Source organism: Sinocyclocheilus grahami, unplaced genomic scaffold, assembly GCF_001515645.1.
Source record: "Sinocyclocheilus grahami isolate Dianchi unplaced genomic scaffold, SAMN03320097.WGS_v1.1 scaffold534.1, whole genome shotgun sequence".
In the NCBI taxonomy this organism is placed as follows: domain Eukaryota; kingdom Metazoa; phylum Chordata; class Actinopteri; order Cypriniformes; family Cyprinidae; genus Sinocyclocheilus; species Sinocyclocheilus grahami.
In genome coordinates this window covers 1,049,449-1,071,641 of record NW_015505713.1, presented here as the reverse complement: position 1 = coordinate 1,071,641, position 22,193 = coordinate 1,049,449, and the positions used below count along the sequence as shown (strand labels likewise).

General features: G+C 38.0%; 1 protein-coding gene across 6 annotated transcripts; it reads left to right on the top strand.

Moving 5' to 3' along the window:
• Positions 1 to 1,547: 1,547 nt before the first annotated feature.
• On the top strand, positions 1,548 to 21,493 carry LOC107555447 (disintegrin and metalloproteinase domain-containing protein 23). Of its 6 annotated transcripts, XR_001605163.1 has the most exons (24): positions 1,548 to 1,617; positions 1,700 to 1,782; positions 2,125 to 2,188; positions 2,267 to 2,339; positions 2,432 to 2,517; positions 2,633 to 2,698; positions 2,944 to 3,012; positions 3,108 to 3,274; positions 3,973 to 4,057; positions 4,201 to 4,288; positions 4,393 to 4,444; positions 4,569 to 4,668; positions 7,815 to 7,886; positions 7,998 to 8,084; positions 8,205 to 8,285; positions 10,285 to 10,335; positions 10,428 to 10,491; positions 10,658 to 10,763; positions 13,507 to 13,626; positions 13,706 to 13,874; positions 15,450 to 15,561; positions 16,748 to 16,838; positions 19,226 to 19,417; positions 20,058 to 21,493. XR_001605163.1 is itself a non-coding variant. In XM_016238260.1 (23 exons), exons 1-23 carry the CDS (start codon positions 1,576 to 1,578, stop codon positions 20,101 to 20,103), a joined length of 1,974 nt encoding a protein of 657 aa, XP_016093746.1. In that variant the 5' UTR covers positions 1,548 to 1,575; the 3' UTR covers positions 20,104 to 21,493. The 6 variants fall into 6 exon arrangements, 5 of the variants coding, with proteins under 5 accessions (XP_016093746.1, XP_016093748.1, XP_016093747.1 ...); XM_016238260.1 differs by lacking the exon at positions 19,226 to 19,417; XM_016238262.1 differs by having other exon boundaries at positions 19,226 to 21,493.
• The last annotated feature ends 700 nt before the right edge of the window (positions 21,494 to 22,193 follow it).

The following is a 22,193-nucleotide window of genomic DNA, read 5'->3' as shown; positions in this document are numbered from 1 at the left end:
TCATTCATTAGTTTCAGGTGGTTCAGAGAACATTCAAAAGTATTTTTTTATTACTTGTAAATGCATTAAGTTACATTTATTTATTAAGCAGATGCTTTTATCCAAAGCAAATTCTAATGAGAAATATCACAAGCAATTTGTCATATAGCCAACAATATTCTGAGTATGCAATACCATGTTTAGTGACGTTTTTCTGAAATATTTTAATCAGTTGTGCATCAAACTATTTTTAAACATTATCATTCATTAGTTTCAGGTGGTTCAGAGAACATTCAAAAGTATTTTTTTTATTACTTGTAAATGCATTAAGTTACATTTATTTATTAAGCAGATGCTTTTATCCAAAGCAAATTCTAATGAGAAATATCACAAGCAATTTGTCATACAGCCAACAATATTCTGAGTATGCAATACCATGTTTAGTAGAAAGAAAGCTAGATTAGGAAACAAGCTAGAGCAAAGGTAAAATGCTGACAAGAGGAGAAAGTATTTTTTGTAGTAAGTGCTTTGGTTGTGGAGTGCTTAAGTGCCTGCGGAAGAGGCGTGTCTTCAGCTGCTCTATGAAAGTTGTGAAAGTCACAGAAGATGGGGGGCAGGTTGGCAACTCATCTAAATAATTCTTTGTTTATTTCTGCATATATTTCTTTAGACAAACGAGTCTTGCATAATTAAAATGAGAATGCAGCAGATTTTTATACTAGGTATCATCTGCTCTTTTCAAAATTCAGAATCACAAATAGTTATCAGATTCCACGTCATATAACCAGGAATAGCCAATACCAGAGATTTTAACCATTTAAAAGAATGAAATATTTGAATGAAGTTGTTTTCACAATTTATCCACCCTTATATCATCCTAAACCTATAAGACTTATTTCTCCTGTGGAACATGAAAGAACATATTTTTAAAAATGTCTTAGGGTTTTTAGTCCATAAAAGGAAATGCAATGTTTTATCCCATTTAATATGCACATCATTTCACTTAATCGTTTAGAAAATATTTAAGTCATAAATAAGAATTATTATTGCTGCCTTCTTTCTTTTTATGAGATGAATTATATGCTTGCATGTGTCCACTTTTGCAAGCTAATATGCATTTAGGCTGCTTAATTGTCAGCTTGTGACAGTTATAAATATTGGATCAGCTGCAACAACAGAAGTGTGTGTGATCATGGCATTAAAGAAGTTTTCTTCAAAAAATGTTTTGGAACATTTGATGGTGAATTCAGCTAGTGATGCTATTGTATGTAAATTGATCAAACAACATTCATATAGCCACAATTTGCTCTTTCAAATACATATTTAATGCATTTTATGTATATTAACTATGCTTTAACAAACCTATGTGGCAGAATTACTGATGCAGCTTCTGATCCACTAACAGTCTGGAGGTCCCATAACTAGAACAGCTGATACAGAAGACAATGTTCTCCCAATGCGTGCTTTTTAAGCACATAGGTGCATGGGATCTGGGGCTGTAGCTTTATTGTTGTGTTGTTGGATAATTAATGCAAAATTGCCCCTTTGAATTCTGTCTCTCACTTTGATTTTAGTGATCTGCTCTCTTCAGATTATATGGAAATCCACTATGAGAAAGACAAGCCCGTTCTCTCCAGGGTAAGACACAAAGAGCAGCAAATATCAAACAGACCCCTGAAAATAACTACTACATAGCGGTGATGAATGTGCGTTTGTTTAGGGTGGGGAACACTGCTACTACCAGGGCCACGTGAGAGGAAAAGAAGACTCCCGTGTAGCTTTATCCACCTGCAACGGGCTTCAGTAAGAAACCTTGCTTTGTTTAAATGTGCATGTGTGAGATAAATAGAGCGTAAGACAGAAAATCGGACCTGGAGACCTACTGTGAGGCCAGATGGCAGTTGGTACACATGAAAAGATTTGAATGTCACCATGTTAGTGTGTGGTTGAGTGTCACAGAGAGCAGCCAAGGGAGAGAGCAGAGCGTTTGTTCGGCTAGAAAAGCACGCTTGTGGTTTTCATCTTGTCACTTGACAAGTGATTTGACTCATTGCGGTTTTATCTGTCCTCGTTCCTGTATCCTTTTTCCGATTGACATCCCTGACTCTCTTTTCCCAACCCCCTTCTTGTGCTTCACTCTTCCAGTGGGATGTTTGATGATGGTCATTTTGTCTATCTCATCGAGCCTCTGAAACAGACTCACTCTGTGGTAAGATCACATCATTATAGCTTATCCCTTTTGTTTTGATAGCTCGTCTGCAAATGTCACCACGTTTGTACCTTTTAGGAAACAGAAGCACGACCCCACACTTTGCGCCGAACATCGTCGCTCCATGTGACCTCTGTCCCAGGTGACTGGGGTAAGTGTGCCAAGGTCTTGGTAATAGATATATGGCGAGATATTTTATCCACACCCTCATCTCCACGGTTAGCTTATGTCTGTTTCCCTCAGCTGCTGATGACCCAGTTGAGGAAAAAGAAGAGGAGAAACGTATTCTTGCTAGCATTCCTTGGCTAAAGAGGAGGAGGAAAAGAGCTGTAAGAAATGACTCTCAACCTTTTCCATGTGCTCTGCTGTTTTAGCAGAAATGCTACCTCATGCTTAAACGTTATGCTTTCTGAATGTATAATTTGGATTTTATTATTTTCCAAGATGCCACGTAACATTTTTGAGGAAATAAAGTATCTGGAAATAATGATTGTCGCTGACCACAACACGGTGGGTTCATCCACAACACATTACTGTACAAGCTTCCTGCATAAATTAACTTAGTCTAAAAAAAAATGTCTTTTAATCATTTTTATACATTTCTGAATATAAAGCACTGAAATTGTTGTAAGTGAACTGTTGAAATGATCCACTAGAGTGCACTGAATACAAATGTTTCCATATTATTTACATACTGCAAAACCAAAAATGTTCACCTTGAAACTTATTTGTTTTTTCATCTGTTGTTATTGCAGTTTAAAAGGCATAAGAGTAAAAAGCATACCAGGAACTTTGCCAAATCAGTGGTCAACTTTGTAGACGCTGTATGTTCACACATTTATTGTTGTAATAATATTTCCCTAATAGTCGCCCAATTTACAGTCATCTTAATCTAAAACTGAAGTGATATTCTCTTTAGATTTTTAAGGAGCAGCTGAATACGCGTGTGGTATTAGTAGCTGTGGAGATTTGGACTGACAGGGACCGGATTCCGCTGAGCGTGAAACCATTGGAAATGTTAAGAGATTTTTCAAAGTACAGACAACAGAACATCAACATCAACGCTGATGCCGTGCACCTCTTCACGTGAGTTGCAGTCTCAGTCTTGAATGAGTAAGTTGTGGTAGCCTGGTGGTTAAAGATGTTGCCCAGTAACATAAAAGATTTGGTTCAGTTGTGGGTGTAGAAGAGTAACTGGGAAACTTTAGAATTCTGAATATGTGTGGGTCATTCTCAAGAAATGTGTGTACTAAGATAATGCCAGACTTAAATCACAATATGTCATTTAACACTGATTAGTGTATAATGCAAAATATAATGCAACTTTAAAAATAAAGCATTACGGTTTTTATGACTGGAATATCAGCCAATTTGCATGTCCTTATTCATCAACATTAAATATTCAGTTACATTTAAATACATTTAAAAATATATATTTTGCTTTTACTGAAAATAAAATATTTCATTTCACTATATAAATATACATTATTAGCGCATCTGCTTTGGAAAAATCATAGTGATTGATTTTTTTTTATTAAAGCACAGGAACACTATTCAGTAGAATGATGTTAGATAACAAGCCATTATGATGGTCTGATAATGTAATTCAAAACATTTTAACTGTAACACAGTTGACACAAAGCATGTTTTTAAAGTAAAATATGAATTATAGCTTATTAATGAATACAATTTCCTTAGAATAAAGCTGAATACCATTGTTTGGTAATACAGTTACAGAAAAAGGGGAACTGGTGACAGTGATAAAGATCTCTTTCTGCTTGCAGGAATGTGACGTTTCATTACGGTCGGAGCGGTGTTGCGTATATTGGTGGTGTGTGTTCCAAAGAAAGAGGAATTGGTGTTAATGAGGTAAGGTTGACACAAGCAGCATTCTGGGTAGACAGACTGGGCAATTTGCTTTAAAACCTTACCTTACAGTCAGTCTAAATGACAAATGAAGTGTCATCTTACCTCTGCTGTGATGCACTGCTGTTTCTGTTCCTGCCTTTCAGTTTGGTAGCACATGGACAATGGCTGCCTCTCTCTCTCAGAGCTTAGCACAGAATCTGGGTATCCAATGGGATCCTGTGATCAGGAGGAGTAAGTTTGTTTCACCTCTACTGGATTTCTTACTTGTTTACTGTAAGCGTTAAGGATTTAAAGCCAACTCACAGGCTTTCTCACTCACTCTTGTGTTCTCTCAGAGGAGTGCGGCTGCATGGAATCATGGGTGGGATGTATAATGGAAGACACTGGGTATCGTTAAACACACGCATTATTCTATAGCCTCTCCTGACTACCTGCCGGGCATTTTAGCTCCTAGTTTCCTGTCATATTTCTTGATTTGCGTAGGTTTGTTTTTCTCTGTTCTCCTCCACAGAGTGCAACACCCACGCAGGTTTTCCAAATGCAGCATTACTGACTACCGGAACTTTCTTCTAAGAGGTGGTGCTTCATGTCTGTTTAACAAACCTAACAAGGTAGGCTTGAAGAAAAGTGTGGACAACAGACAACAAAATGTGAAAAACACAACATTGTCACCTGCATACACGTGCAGTGGATAACAACGTAATTTTTTTCACAAATATGCAAATGTAAATAAGTGTGTGTGGGGGGGGGCCTTCATGAAAATGTACTCACCGTCAGGCCATCCAAGATGTAGGTAATTTCTTGTTTCATTTTTGGAGACATTTTTGGAAACATTTGGAGAAATTTAGGATTACATCACTTGCTCACCACTGAAGCCTTTGCAGTGAATGTGTGCCGTCAGAATGAGAGTCCAAACAGCTGATTAAAAACATTAAGGTAATCTACAAGTAATTCATATGACTTCAGTCCATTAATTAAGCAAAAAGCTGCATGTTTATAGTAAAGAAATCTATAATTAAGATGTTTTTAAATTCAAACGAGCTGTCCATAATATTGCTTTCACCATTGAAAAAGTCATCTCGTCTGAATTAGGAGAGAAATATGCACAGATCAAGCCCCATTGACAAGCAAAAACAGTACAAAAGAGTTCTAAACAAATATGCCAGTAAATTTTGATGTTAAAGGACAACAGGCGATGGACTTTTTCACTGGAGGAGGCATTATTATGGATTATAAACTCATTTTGGCCAGAAGTGATGGTTAAAATGGCTAAATGTTGGATTTGTTTCTTATTAAAACATGCTGCATTTTATTTCATAAGATGTTAATTGATGGACTGGAGATGTGTGGAGTACTTGTGAATCATTGTGATGTTTTTATCTGCTGTTTGAACTCTTATTCTGACGGCACCCATTCACTGCAGTGGATCCATTGGTGAGCAAATTATGTAATACTACATTTCTCCAAATCTGTCTAAATCTTGGATGGCCTGAGGGTGAGTAAATTGAGCAAATTTTTAATTTTGGGTGATCTGTTTCTTTAAGGCACAATGGGGCGTGTCAAGTCTTACAAATGTTACTCTCTTATAAATTCTGATTTATTGGTGTGCACTTTTTTGGAGAAGGGTCTGGCTGCAGACTTGCACTCTCAGACACTTGCACTTCCGCAAGTGACGTCACTTGCAGTCTTTGCTACCTGCGTCGTAGAGGTCTGCTACCCGACCCGAGCCTGATGGGTCCCGAAGTACTTTCGGGTTTCGGGTTGGGTTCGGGTTAATGTTTAATGAATAGCTTCGGGTTCGGGTCGGGCTCGGGTTTATAGCTAAACTAAAACTATATGCAGGCTACGCTGCTTTCATAGACGCACGCGCACACATTATAGCACACGACAACACAGCATGGTAACTTTTATTAGACCGATTTTAATAGAATTTATGTGACCGCTGCACCTGATGTTCATAAACTTTCATAACTGGTAAGTGTTTTTTCTTTTGCCTTGTGAACTGGCCAAGCCTTAATGATTCTGTTTCTTTACATGTATTTGCTTACTGACCGTTGCATGCATACTACAGCATTTTTAAAAATTGGCTATTCGTTGTGTGAAAAAAAAAAAGATCGGGTCGGGTTCGGGCTCTAAATGTAACTGTGCCACTTGGGTCGGGTCGGGTTTTCACTTTTTCACTATCACTTTAAAGCCCGTGCAGACCTCTACTGCATCGTTACTCGCAATCAGCACAAATCGTGCGTGTTGCCAATGGAGACGTGACTGAGAGTGCAAGTCTGAGAGTGCAAGTGCAAGTCTGCAGCCAGACCCTCTTGCGTTTTTGTGCTATTTTGGGATCTTACACTCCAACGAATCTATTTTTGGATCTACGTGCCTTTCTGATTGTTCTGTTCATGTACCTGCAAGCCACAAAAAACAGGGGTCTTCAACAGAAAGCTGAAATTGAAATGTTGAAGCGGGTTTGATGTCAAGATGTTAATTGATGGACTGGAGATGTGTGGAGTACTTGTGAATCATTGTGATGTTTTTATCTGCTGTTTGAACTCTTATTCTGACGGCACCCATTCACTGCAGTGGATCCATTGGTGAGCAAATTATGTAATACTACATTTCTCCAAATCTGTCTAAATCTTGGATGGCCTGAGGGTGAGTAAATTGAGCAAATTTTTAATTTTGGGTGATCTGTTTCTTTAAGGCACAATGGGGCGTGTCAAGTCTTACAAATGTTACTCTCTTATAAATTCTGATTTATTGGTGTGCACTTTTTTGGAGAAGGGTCTGGCTGCAGACTTGCACTCTCAGACACTTGCACTTCCGCAAGTGACGTCACTTGCAGTCTTTGCTACCTGCGTCGTAGAGGTCTGCTACCCGACCCGAGCCTGATGGGTCCCGAAGTACTTTCGGGTTTCGGGTTGGGTTCGGGTTAATGTTTAATGAATAGCTTCGGGTTCGGGTCGGGCTCGGGTTTATAGCTAAACTAAAACTATATGCAGGCTACGCTGCTTTCATAGACGCACGCGCACACATTATAGCACACGACAACACAGCATGGTAACTTTTATTAGACCGATTTTAATAGAATTTATGTGACCGCTGCACCTGATGTTCATAAACTTTCATAACTGGTAAGTGTTTTTTCTTTTGCCTTGTGAACTGGCCAAGCCTTAATGATTCTGTTTCTTTACATGTATTTGCTTACTGACCGTTGCATGCATACTACAGCATTTTTAAAAATTGGCTATTCGTTGTGTGAAAAAAAAAAAGATCGGGTCGGGTTCGGGCTCTAAATGTAACTGTGCCACTTGGGTCGGGTCGGGTTTTCACTTTTTCACTATCACTTTAAAGCCCGTGCAGACCTCTACTGCATCGTTACTTGCAATCAGCACAAATCGTGCGTGTTGCCAATGGAGACGTGACTGAGAGTGCAAGTCTGAGAGTGCAAGTGCAAGTCTGCAGCCAGACCCTCTTGCGTTTTTGTGCTATTTTGGGATCTTACACTCCAACGAATCTATTTTTGGATCTACGTGCCTTTCTGATTGTTCTGTTCATGTACCTGCAAGCCACAAAAAACAGGGGTCTTCAACAGAAAGCTGAAATTGAAATGTTGAAGCGGGTTTGATGTCAGTGACATCAAATGTCACCAGTTCTCGCGTCTATTGTGATGGAGTGTCATTGACATCAAACAAAAATCAAGTACTTACTGTCATCATATATTAGACATGTTCCTGGATATACTTGTGCTTTGTGTTGGCAGCTCTTTGAGGCTACAGAATGTGGGAATGGCTACATAGAAGTGGGAGAGGAGTGTGACTGTGGGGCCCGTATGGTAAGCTATTTTTTTTTTACATAAGTCATACTTCCATACAGACAACAGAAAAACATAATATTTTGCTAACCTTTTTTGGTCTGTGTGCACACATTTTATCTGGTTATGCAGGAGTGCTATAAAGACTGCTGTAAAAAATGTTCTTTGTCTAATGGAGCGCACTGCAGTGACGGCCCCTGCTGCAACAGCACATGCCTGGTAAGACACTTTGCTTTTGCCTCACTATTCATCATAACTTCCCCCATCCTCAACTACTGAGTATCTTATAATACACTGAACAGTTGTTTCTCTCAATCCCTGTCCCTGCACCTTTTTCAGTTCTACCCACGTGGATACAGCTGTCGATATGCTGTAAATGATTGTGACATATCAGAGACTTGTTCAGGAGACTCGGGACAGGTCTTGCTATTTCTTTCAATTCTATTCTGTTTTTTCTTTTTTTATGTCAGCAATTTAAATGTGACATTAGAAACATAAAAAAAAATTTAAAGGGGAAATATAACGGTATAAAGCAGGGGTGTCAAACATACGGCCCGCGGGCCGAACACGGCCCACAGAGGTGTCCAATCCGGCCCGCAGGATGATTTAAACAATATTATAAAATAATAAATAAAACATAATTTTGAAAATTAAATCAAGTGTATTCGCTACAATATTTTACTTTGAATTTAAAGCGGAACAAATGGCTCATTTATTTACGTTGATATTACGCCTTCGGGATTCGGGACACCTAACATGCACGTTTTCAAGCGGCGCCAGATTGTTGAGCAGCACGAGGATAATATGATGATAGCTGCATTGTAACTGATGCTTGTGTGGCCATTTTCTGGTGATTTTAAACATGTCCAAAAGAAGAAATTTGACCTGGAAGGGCGGACAGGCTATTTAAGGAGAAATGGAAAGAAAGTAATCTCAACGCCGACAGGTATGTTTAATCACAACTCGTGGCTGTGGTAAATGTGTGCAATATTAAACGACACTGTGACGCACTGGACAGCTTCACATGGAGAAAGTAAATGAGCGAGGAGTGTGCGATATTTGCTGTGTACTAATATCCTAACTGTTGTTTTAATGATGTGCGAGCTGACATTTTGTAACTTTGCGAAAAAACAAACAAACACATCATGAGAGTTTTTCAGTGTAAGACCAATTGTGTGTCTCCGAGGCAGCACTGTGTATTTGGTTACTGAATTAATCTGTGTTTTTGAACAAATTATTTGAGTCAATGATTCAGTGGCCCATTCATAAAGACAATCACTAGCTTAGTTTCTAAAGGAATCAGCCGTTTTGAATGAATGAGTCAATGGATCACTCATTAAAACGGAGACTTGTTGCCACCTACTGGCGGCTTTAGTGTCATATTTATTTATCCATGACGGGCTTAAACCAACCAAGGTGCTATCTCAAAAACACACTCTGCAAAATATGGTAATTATCACTATCAAAAAAAAAAAAGGACATTTTTTGTCAATATTGCACACCCCTAAAATAACCAAGCATCATCTTTAAAAAAACAAGTTGTCCTAGATTTTTTTTTAATTATATTGTATAATATATGGTTAATATTAATGTAATTGTGAGCAAACTAGGGTTTAACAAAAGGTAATTCGGCCCGCACAAGGGGACATTTTCTCCGATCTGGCCCTCAACCTTAAATGAGTTTGACACCCCTGCTATAAAAGGTTGAACAGAAAGAAAAGCATTTTTCGCAGAACCACATAATGAAAGTATACTTCAGTAAAATCAAAATTTGGGTAGAATTATCCCAAATTTTACAGCCCATTAAAATGTAGTGGTGATTCATATGCACATTTTCTGACATTCCCTTGAAAAACAAAAATTACAAATTCAATTAATGATGTTTTTTTTATTTCCTTGCATTACACAAATTGAAGTGAGAGTTAATTTGATGAAATGTCCAGTATCTGATTCTTCCCGTAAATAATATTTTGTAGTAAGTCATGGCTGCACAATAGGGCACAACTGGCACCGTTTTCGAACAATGGGCCACTAATTAATTTATGCAGAAGATGCTACAGTTTCTACATGACAATCACATGGTTGATGGTGTTTCGCACAATACACCCCCAAGCTTCACTATCTGCCATAACAGAAGGCATGTTATTCACTAAATGACAGCCTGCCTGCAGTTTTAACACTTCTAAAAACTTGAGTAGCAAAAATCCAGTTGTCAGCTGCTACACTCTAAAAAATGCTGGGTTAAATATAACCCAGCATTTTTTAGAGTGTATCCAGTAACTAAAGTAAATCTCAATAAATATCATAAAAAATACTAAAACATAGATAATGCTAATCTAAATGGTAAAAATACAGTTTTTTAAAATTAATTTTTATCATTGAATCAAAAATACTTTGTAAACATCTGCTATTCTTACAGTGCCCCCCTAATCTTCATAAGCAAGATGGTTACTCTTGTCAGCTCAACCAGGTCAGATATATAAATCTATTTAAATACATGGAAGACCAAAATTTTAACTATTTTTAATCAAACCCTCTACAAATTGTTTACTACTATTCCAGGGTCGCTGTTACAGTGGTGAATGTAAGACCCGGGACAGTCAGTGCAAATACATCTGGGGTCCAAGTGAGTGATGCTGATGCCTTCAGAATGCTTCAACTGAAAAAGACAGCACCTTAAAATAACTGCAATCCACCCACTCTGTCTTTCAATAAATGCTTGCTTGTGTTTCCTCTTTTTCTTTTCTCTGTCTCACTCCCTTCATTCTTTCTGTCTGTTTCTCTTCTCTCAGAGGCTGGAGGGTCAGAGAAGCACTGCTATGAGAAGTTAAATACAGAGGGGACAGAAAAAGGGAACTGTGGGAGAGATGGAGACAAATGGGTGCCCTGCAGCAAACAGTGAGTCAGTTCCCCCAATTATTTGGAGAGCAGGAATATGCAGCACTCTGAAACGTTAATATGGTATAAAACCAGATGGCAGCTCTTGTTCTGCAAATGTCTTGGGCATGTGTTTTGCATGTGCTGCTTTACTGTCGAAAATGATGGAGAACATTGAAAACGTTGTGTCTTTTTAAGTTTTCTGTTGGTACACCAGGCAATGTTAATCTGTTACAGTAATGTTAGAATTACCCTTACGAAAAAGAAGTTTATTCAAGTGTGCTATTAGTATACTTCATTTAAACAAAAAATAGGAAAGTATACTTTGTCTACTTTTTATGTACTTCTCAGAAATATACTTAAAATGACATTTAAGTATACTTGACTTATACTTAGAAAAAGTCTAAATATATTTGAGCTATAATTGTGCTCCTAGAATCCGTGTTTTCATTGTTATACTGTAGGGAGCGCTAGTACACATCTTCTGTACAGAATTTCCAAAAAACACAAGTGAAGAAGAAACCGAAACAACAGATGCTTCCTCGTGTATTCTAACACGATCATCAGACATAAAACAGTATCAAAACTATGTAACATTATGGAATAAAATGTCGACCAATGAAGAGTTAATAATAACTGTCAAGCTTTGGGGTGTTGATCGACTCTATCTACGTTTTGATTATCATTCTGAATCCAATTCATAGTCTTTTTTCAGCTTTTTGTTCAAAATGTTGTTTATTTCTTTATTTTTTATTTATGAAACTTATCCACATTCAAGTGTTTAAAAAAAGAATGCATGAAGCTAGAATAAAATGTTTTTGTTTACAAGCAGATACCCTGTTCTTTTGATGTTTTGTATGTTCAGATATTCATCTAACAAAATATATACAAATTAATACCTAAAGAGGGACATTGTAGTATACTTAAAGTATTGTGTAAAGTTCACTTAAAGAAAACTTACGAGTATCCTTGCAGTATAAAACTACTAAACTAGTAGTTTACTAAGACTATACTTCAAAGTGCTACTACAAGTATTTAATTAGTAAACTATCAGTATACCTATAAGTTCACTTTTAGTATAGTTGCAGTACAAACTAAACATTTTGATGTAAACTAGTTGTGTACTCAAAATTTACTACTGTTATACTTAAAGCATACTTAAAAGTATACTTTTATATACTAGAAAGTGGGCCAATTTAGTCCCAAGGAGTATTGAAATAGTACACTTACAAGTATACTACTAGTGCACTGATATTTGTATACTTACTACATAAAGTATACTTAAAAATATACTTGAACTTTACTTAAGTATACTTACTAAAATAAACTTGAAGTATACTACTTTTTGGTAAGGGTAGGGCTTCTCGACTAAATATTAATTTAGAAGCTGAACCTAATCACAAGTATCATTTGCAGACTTTGCATGGAGGAATTTAACTTTCATCATTGCTCAACAAGTAAAATAAAATAACAAGTGAAGTACTGTCATTTGTGCAGACTTTAATGCCAAGACATGGAAAAGATACATGTGAAATGCATAGGGTATTTACATATGTTAAGTTTAATTTCCTGTGCATTTTGTGTTAGGAAATATAGAAACATAGAATGTTCTTGTGCAAATGAGATTTCACCATTGCTAGGTTGATCAAACCCCTTAGATGTAATTTTCTTTACTAATTTTTACCTGAGATTTTAAGTTAAACATATTCAGATATTCCTGGTTCTCTGATGTTGGTTAATGGTAAAATGACATGCAGGTAAACAGTTAAAATACTTTTTTTCAGTAAATATTTAGTTTTTTCTTTTCTTTTTTATTATTTAGATATACAAAAAATATGTTGTCAAATATGGCAATTTTAGCAGTAATGTGACATTAAATCTTATATGAAAACTGCTGAAATATTTCTCCTGCTGAAACCAACATCTCCTCCAGGGTTCTTTTTCTTCTAATAATTATTATTATTATATATTGCTGTTTTAATGTACAGTGGTTCTGAAAAAGTATTATTTGATCATTTTAAAATGATTTTATTTTACGCTACAAGTTATTTAATACCAATATTTATGTATTAAAGTTATTCACTTTCAAACATTCAAACTCTCACACTTTAAACATTTCAAATCCTTGAGCTTTTTATTTCTGAAAGAAGTGTGTAGATAAAGTGAACCAAGTGCATGTTACATTCCAAAAATTCATATTTAGCTCACAGCAAATCACATAGAGTTTGTGAGAAGCAGCATTCATTATCAAGACAATGAAGCACTGTATCAAAGTTGTACACAGTTGTATAAACAGGCTATACTTGTTTTATTATTGATTAATATTTTATTTAGATTAATTATGCATCCCCATTTATTTGAATTTTACGTTAGATTGGTTGAATTAATAGCTTTATATCAACCCAACCCCCTGCAATTCTCTTTTGAACCCCCAGGGGTTCACAAATCCCCATTTTGGAAACCCTCCAGTTGATAAACCCTATCTTTACCATTACCAGTGATTGGAATGGGTATTTATTTGTGTTAAGAGCCTTGCTTTATTGGCATGGTGTACTCTCATGATGTGTTTATCAGAAGTTACTGATAATATTGGAAACAACTTGATCTCTGTGGGTGTAAGGAAATGAGAAGAAGCAGTGAATGCTTGCTAAATGCTGTTAAAGTCTATATGTGAATCCCACATGAAATTTGCAGAACAAAGGTTACAGTCTAGACATGATCACATAACCATCTCTAATCCTTTACAAATCCTGTGGATTTACAGTGATGTGTTCTGCGGGTACCTGCTGTGCACTAACATTGGGAGAATCCCAAGGATCGGGACCCTGAAAGGCGACGTCACTCCCACCACATTTAACCATCAGGGGCGACTGGTGGATTGCAGGTCTGTTCCTGAATCTCTGCAAATATTCTCCCATTATACTTTAACAAAACTCTTGAGATACTTCTTTCTTTTACCGTAGTGGGGGACACGTGCTGTTGGATGATGACACTGATCTAGGGTATGTGGAAGATGGTACGCCGTGTGGCCCCTCTATGATGTGCCTTGAACGGAAATGTCTACCCATCTCCTCCCTGAACCTCACAGCCTGTCCGTCTGGTCCAGGTGGCCGAGTCTGCTCTTCTCACGGCGTGAGTGAGCACCATCTGACACTCTCTGCTGCTTAGATGAATCTCACACCACAGTCAGCTTTGAAAATAACCCACCAAAGCCAGAAATCCACTCAAATCCACTTACAACATTAATCCAGACTTTTAACGTCAGGGATTGAATTCCGCCCCTGCATTCCATTTATATCCAAAGGAATGACAATCTATTCCATAACAATTGAAAATAACACATTGTCATGGGTATCCAATATCTATAAGAAGTGGGTCAATTTTTGTTTTAACTATGCTTAAATCTGCTGTAGGACAGCACACATTGTCAGTCAGTAAACTAGCCAATCAATCAGACACACTGTCTGACTGTGGCCCATTTTGTGTTTTGGGATTTGCAGACAAGTTGTTTTTTGAGATGTCTTAGGAAGGCTGAATTTTGAAGAGTGTGTATTGAAATTGGTGAAAAACTGCTGAAATTATTAAATAAATGGTGTTGTTTTGAACATTCTATTCATCCTTTAAAATCCTGTAAAAAAGTATCAGTTTCCACTATTATATTAAGCACAACTGCTTTCAACATTAATAATAAAAAAAAATTTTGGAGCTCCAAATCAACATGTAATAAAGTAATCAATATGGTAACACTTTCTATGAAGCCTGTATTTATAATACATTGTAAGGGTATTCTTAAGGCATTATAATGAATGCATAGTGTATTATAAAAAAACGTATAATATGTTATATCAACTCAAGAATAATCATAACAACAGTTATAATACATCATAATACTTACGTATTTGTGGTTATAAGTTTAAGAGTATGATTATTTATAACACACAATGAACACCGTATTAAATCTACTTCATTTACAGAATAATGGACTGTATCATATCTTGACATTGTTTATTTAAGATCTGCACAGTATTTTACTACAGCTTGTGAGTGGTTAGATGTTGAGTGTTATTTGAGTGTTTCCTGTGGAGCTAATGTTAATTAATTGATGTGAGCTTTATACTCCAACTGAAAAAAATGCAATGTTTTATATGGGTACATTTTATTTTGATGGTCCCCTTAATCAATCGACTATAAGCAACTTTGCAACTACATGCCAACTAACTCTCATTAGAGTATTAGTATGCTCAAGAATGGTAGAATCTAGTATGGTAGAATAAGTTGACGTACTTGCAAAGACACTTATAGTCAGTTTATCTGTTGGTTGACCATCAAAATAAAGTGTTAGCAAATATTTACAGTAGCAGACATACTAATACTCTAATGACCGCTAGCTGATATGTAGTTGCAGAGTCACTTATCACAATTACAATTTATGATTGATAAGATTTTTTTACACTATAATAAAATTGGTTTCAAATATTATTGAACATTACTGTATTCATAAAACCTGAAGAGAAACATTTCCAATTAAATTCAAATTTTTTTATAAAATGATTTTTCAGCACATGTACAAACTGTAAAATGAAAATTTAGAAATCGTTTTTAGTTAAACTGGCTATTCTGTAAATATTAAGCCGAGGCTTACAGGCTTACCTTTTTCATCACTATGTTACACATAATCACACATGAGTTTTTGTCCCACTCTTTCAGGTGTGCAATAATGAAGCAGCCTGCACCTGTGATGCTACATGGGCAGGAACTGACTGCAGCATGCACGACCCCCCAAAAGAGCCGCCCGTCATCGAGGACCCAGGTCCCAAGGGTTCGTGACCTCTCCCTTAACTCCAGTCCACTGCAAAGCCACTTCCAAAGATCACTGCTTTTTGTAGGTGCCCATTTTGATATTGTGACTTTTCCCACTCACAAGACTTTCACAAACTCTAGTACGTGTACATTTAAAAAAAATTGGGGCCTTGAGTGACATTTTCTCTGCTGAATCACCCCTATTTCCTCTGCACAGTGAGCGTGGCCACAAACAGGCTGATAGGGGCAGTGGCAGGGACCATTCTGGCCCTGGGGGTGATTTTTGGAGGCACAGGGTGGGGAATAGAGTAAGCACCTCTTAACCCTTTAATGCCACTCCCCCAGCAAGAGGGAGATCCTGTGATCCCCTGTGTATACGTGCGGTTGTGTGTACGTGTTCTCCCAGTGGCTTTGTCCGTTGTGTTGAATGTGATGGTGCCTTGTAATTTTTGTTGTGTAATTGGACTGATTAATTGGTATATCTCATATTTTCTCCTCTCCCTTGGCTGCTATTATCATGGATATTTTTATTATCACCCTGTGTTAATGGAGTGTTGCAGTGCTTCCCTTTCTGGTCCATGTGGGGCATTAACACAAAACGAGATTCAAAGCGAGAAAAGAGGATCAAGAACGAAGAACAAGCCGAGGAAGGTGGAAAAACATGAGATGACTGGGACTGACATTGACATAAGATGCCGTGGCGTCTTTTAACTGACACAAAATCCCCTCAGAACTGGCCCACTTTCTGAGTTGAGCTAAATATTCCACTCTAACTAGGCCCGACGTGTGTGTGTGAGTGGGTGAAAGTTCACCGTGAGTGTTTGTGGGTTAACGTTTCTTTGTGTGTTTGTGTGTGCGCACGTCTGTGCATTTGCTTTCTTCAGTCCTGTATTGGTAGCGTAGCTCAAAACACCTCGGTGCTTTAAGATCTTACCTTACAATCCATCTTTGATTACTCCCCTGTGCCAAAATCTACAGCCCCTAAATTCTCCACATGCATGTCCAATAACATCCCACACACACACTATGCTATCAAGGGTAAATTGAGCGTAATCTACCCTACGGATTCCCATCCTGAGTAAACACATGACAGAAAGAGTGTATAACATAAGTGAAGTCCAGCATTTGATGTGTAAACCCTGCATGCTGTGCAGGTGCCCCCTGCAGCTTACGTCATGTTTCTCTCCCATCATGCCCTTCTACAGGTCCTAGTGCCACCAACCTTATCATAGGCTCCATCGCAGGGGCCATCCTGATGGCAGCCATAGTGCTGGGGGGGACGGGATGGGGATTTAAGTAAGAGCTGCACCGCATGCTTCCTATTGCCTGCCAGCCTGGAACAGGCTCACTCACACTTAAACATACACACTCTCACACACTTTTGCATACATGAACACAACACTTACCACTACACACTCACATTCACACATACACAAGGGCCTGGGCTTCTGCTACAGACAACAGATACCAAAACTAGATCATCATTTAAAGTGCCAAATTCTGAGCTACATGCTATGATAGAATGCTAAGGGACGATATGTGTAATTTGACAAAATATGTCATTGTAAATTACTTAAACGTAACATTTTCTTAAGTATGCTAATATGTTCTTTACAGGCGACAGCAGATGGTAGTTTACCTCATTAGCACATGCTAGCTAGATGTTTAGTTGTTGAAAAATTGGCCACTAAAATGATCCGGCTACATCTCTAAACCACTATTTTACAGCTTTAGTCTAGGTCTAGACATTTAACCCAGTTGGTTTAGTGCTCTGTAGACTGTAGCAGAACCTCGTGCAGTCTGGCCCATCGCTTGACGTGCATGCGTGCAAAATGGTCAAATGGATACTGAGCAAGATGTTTAATGACAGTTATGAATTAACATGAGTATCAAAGAGAATAATGTGTAGCCTTTTTTGCTAACTACATGCTAACATTTAAAATGTATAGTATTAGTAATGCCATGACCAGTTTTATGTAGTAAGGTGGGAACTTTTGGAGAAAGTAACATTGTATGCTTACTTAAAACTACTCTATGTAACTTTTTTTGTTCAAGTGCTGCATAAATCCATCTTCCAAACTATATATTTGCCTTACTTTGAATCACTATATTGTAAAGCGGCCAGGACAGATTTCATGGAAAACTGCATAATTCAGTCATTCATCTGTGCGTGTATACATTGTATCCATATAAATAACACAAAAAAGGTCAGACCACAACAAAAGAACCTCGTACCGAAAAGAGTTTGTGAGTAAAAATGAAAGCGACAGTGTCCACACTAAAAACGAATCAACACTAGCTTAGCTTTCCAGAAATAGGTTTAGTCTGCGCATTTACTGTGCATTGACTAGATTCACACAACAATATTTATGTTGCTAGCAATGCCAGTCTCTAAACCAGTTATTACTTTGGTCTTTTAGATAGCATACTAGTCAGCTAGCCACCGTTTTGCCTTATCTGATTTGAATACCAATTAATATGTCTAATGTCAGCATTACCGATCTTTTGTAATGTTAATTTAAAGGGAACCCGAGTATTAAGAGTTGTATGGCTTAATATAACGTACATTATTTCTCTTACTAAAAAATGTAGTAAAAAAAAAAAACATGTAAGATTTATGTTATTTTAAAAATCTACATTTTATACATATTTTGGACTATGGGGGCGCATCATGACGTCAAATGGTTGCTCTCTGTGACCTACACAACTTGGAAAATAAAATACTGATTTGATGCCACATTGTTGCTGCTTTTAGTTGTAAGTTTCAGTTTAAGAGAATGGGAAGATGGCTGTGGAGGAATACAACTTAATAAAGAACTGTATCTTTGTTCTCTAAACTTTAGCTCTGATGCCTTTGAGGCTTTTAGTAGACCACTGAGAAAACAAAGACATGGGTCTTTAGGAAGTTTTATTTGTCCAAAGCCATCTTCCCATTGTTTTCTCCACTTCTTATCACTAGTAAAACAGTTGAAGTCTTAATACCCGGGGTTCCCTTTAAAACAACTCTTTGCAAATAAGCTACTTACCTGCTCATAAGACGTATTTTCAGATATACATATTTATTTAATTGCTTATTGGTTTATTATGTGGAAGTGCCATAAGCCATCAATTTCATATGTGCGGAACAGCAGAACCAAAGCGCAATTTATTTATAAAAATGTTTTGCTTTAACTGCTAGAGGGCCGAAAGTTACATAGTGTAGCTTTAAAGATTCCAGTAAATGTGTGTAACATCAAACATGTTAACAGAAGATGCATTTGGTTGAAAAACATATATCTAAATGTAGATTAGCAACTGTTTGTCTAAGCACATGTAAAACCTTTCTAATGGCCAGCTTAGAACCAAATAGGAGCAAGTTCTGGGAAGCTAGCTTTGAGATCTGGAGATCATCCAAGAGGACTTAGACTTAGCGCACCAAAGCATGCTCGTTTGCACATAGCATCTTGACTGAGCCCATTTAGAGTTTGCATGCGGACTGGCACCAAGCCAGAGCTAAAGCGGAGTGCTATCAGAGCATCGCACAAAGGCTGGGCTCACCTCAAGTGAAGGGAGGGGAGGGGTGTTTGTTGTTTTCCTTGCTTTGAGAAGCAGGGTGGGTTGTTGGGGTGGGTAGGGATGACAACTTTCTGACGCACTCTCCTCGCCGTGATCTCTCTCTCAATCCCCCCTCCGTTGTCTGAAAGGGTGAGAGTTTGAGCGGAGAGGGGTGGAGGTTGTGTCGTAGGCAGCCTTTGTGCCATGGCTGGCTGCCACACCCTCTTATCTCCCGGAAGGCCCTGGGCCCCCCTGAAAACCTAGAACAGAGCAAGAGCCCTCACCCCCCACCCGGACTCGCCCGGCACCGCTGCCTTTACTGCCTGCTTCACAGAGACCTGGTACAGACACACGCGCTGCACTGCACCTGCATGCTACCCCAGTCACCCCCCTACACAACGATAGTGGCATCTCCCACCTAACCTCTCTATGGACAGGTGCATGTTAAACTGCTGGGATGCCCCACATCAAGCCACGCTACGGGGAGGTTGTGTCAAACCCCTGTTGTTGTTGGTGTTGTTGCAGTTCTTGTTGCCTTTCTTGTTGTTCCTGGTGGTATCGTCGTCGTTCATGTTGTGGGTGTAACGTCCTTTTCTGACCCTCGATGTTGTACACTCTTTCTTGCTGTTTTCTATGTCTATGTCCGTGTTTTCTCCCAGGAGGTAATGTTCTTTTTCCACACCCCTCGTTGTCTTTCTAACACATACTCACCCGCAGTCAGCAGAGGGACAACTCTGTGTCTCTCCTTGTCGCTGCGAAGAACTGCCGTTTTTACCCGCTGCAACCCGACGGCGACTAAACATTATGGATAGCTTTCGATAAATGATTTGAATTGATCAAGAAGCTAAAGAAACGACTACCACGGGGTTGCTGCGGGTTAAGGCGGTAAGATGGGCAGCGAATTGTATGTTGGATGTCTCTGGCATTGCCTGCACTAACCCCCGTCTCATTTGTTTTGTCCTGTTTGTCCTAATCACCAAGAAATGTCAAGAAAAGACGATATGACCCTAACGCCAGTGCCATCTAAAGAGGCTAAGAGAACTGCATCCCTGCCTAGTGTGCCCCTGGGTTCTGTCAGAACCTGCTGGACTGTACCCTCTCCTGCTGCTGATGCCGCTGCCGACGGCGTTGGCATTACTTGAATATAAAAGGACAGAAAGCGAGAGAAGAAAGGGACCGAACGGTCGAACATTTTTCATTTGAAGTCACATAGAACTGCTTCTCTAGCGCTGCCCCCGTTCCTTTGCCCCTCTGGCCCTGAGCATTCACACTGAGCCGTTTAGCAACCCTGATAACTGGTAGTGGATGGTACCACTCATCGGGGCATGACTTCACGTTTACACGCCACGACCTCCGGTTCCGACCCAGGCATGACCAGCTTCAGCTGTGGACCTCACATGGCAGAGGAGGGACACCAATGCAAGACAAACATATTGTTAATTAAAAAAAGAAGAATGATTTAAGTTCCAGTAGGTTGGTAACACATCCATGTGTGTTTCAATGGGCTAAATGACCACGTACTAAGAGAGGGACCCATATCAGACAGACATTTCAAGGCATAACTTTAATGTTTTTTGTTATTTCAGCATGTTATAATTGCAGGCATTTTCTGTAGTATTAATGAAACAAATAAACCCAAACAAAAAAGTTAAAAAAATCAATCTATTTGGCCAGCAGCGTATACTGCTGCATGAGGAAATCACCACTGTTATATATATGCCTAATGACGTCAATTACTGTTCCCCTTGAAAAAAACAAAACAAAAAAAATTTAACTGGCTGGGCCCTGTAGGTCTGCCCTGACCTGAATGCCATCACTGGCCAATCAGAGAGCTGCATGATGTAACTGCACTGGGGGTGGAGCCCACACAGCCTGCTGCGCTTTTCAAGGTATCTGCATGTCAAAGGAAAAACAGTTAACATTTACTTACTATGCAAAGGGGAAACATTGCACAAACCCTACGGTTTGGTAAATAATTTTCAACTGAGACAAAAAATAAAATCGATCTCAAGCTAGCTGATAATTAATAAGGCAGTCTTTTATGTGCTTGGCCATATATGTTTGACATTATAATAAGCTTCTGATTACTTAAAATTAATGTTTCTATGAAAATCTCAGCTTCTGAAAATGAAAATGTCATTGTCAGCTGTGTGGGACAGCATAATTGAGGCACTTGTGATATTAAAATGAAATTATTAATAGTAGAGAGAGCTCTCTAATAGTAGAGAGGCTGTTTCAGTAGAGAGAGCTCTAGTTTGGGGCTATGCCACTGGAATAAGAGCAGAAAGAGAGGGTGTTTTCTATACCATCATTGATCTACACCATCAGGTTTTTGAACTCGTCTTCTAAACCCTGAGCCCTTTTACAGCCATCATGTTCCCATGGAAACATTGCCAAAGCTACAAATAATGATAATAAAAAACTTGACAAAAAATTTCTAATTTTTTTTGTTTTTTTTTCCCTAATTTTGACATCAAACACGTCATCAGTTCAGAAGTCTTTCTTTTAGTACGTTCAGTTTGTCCTTTTTATTGGTAGACTTTGCATTCACACTGAAATTTAAAAACACTCCATATTCAAATTTATTTTAGAACCTGTAACAAATTTATGGTGTACTGAAAAAAAATATTAATGTTTATTTATTATCCAACAGGCTGTTATAAAATAACATCCGAAATGTCTAGTATTAAAAAATCTATAAAAAAGCATATAAATTCACTTTAAAATCACAATAACTAGGCATGAATGATATCATTTATTGCTCGATATTAGATTTTCTAAATTTAATGGTAATGGTATCAGTGTCCTATATTAGTTTTCCCTACATCATGTCTTTCAACTTAGATGCACATGTGAAATGCTGAAAATTTTTTTTCTGCTCGTCTCGGCTACAAATGCTCATATTTGTAGTATGTGTATTCTAAATAATTTTGTTTCAAAAACTCTCTTAAATAACGACTTCTCATTTACCTATAATCCATAGACTATAGTTCTGTTCTCTTAGTATTTATATTTTTTGTCAAGAATTATCTAATCAAACAGTAGGCCTATATATTTTTTGCTATATGTTGTGGCTTTTTCCTTAGTTTTACTGTGATTTTATATTTTTAGACAAAA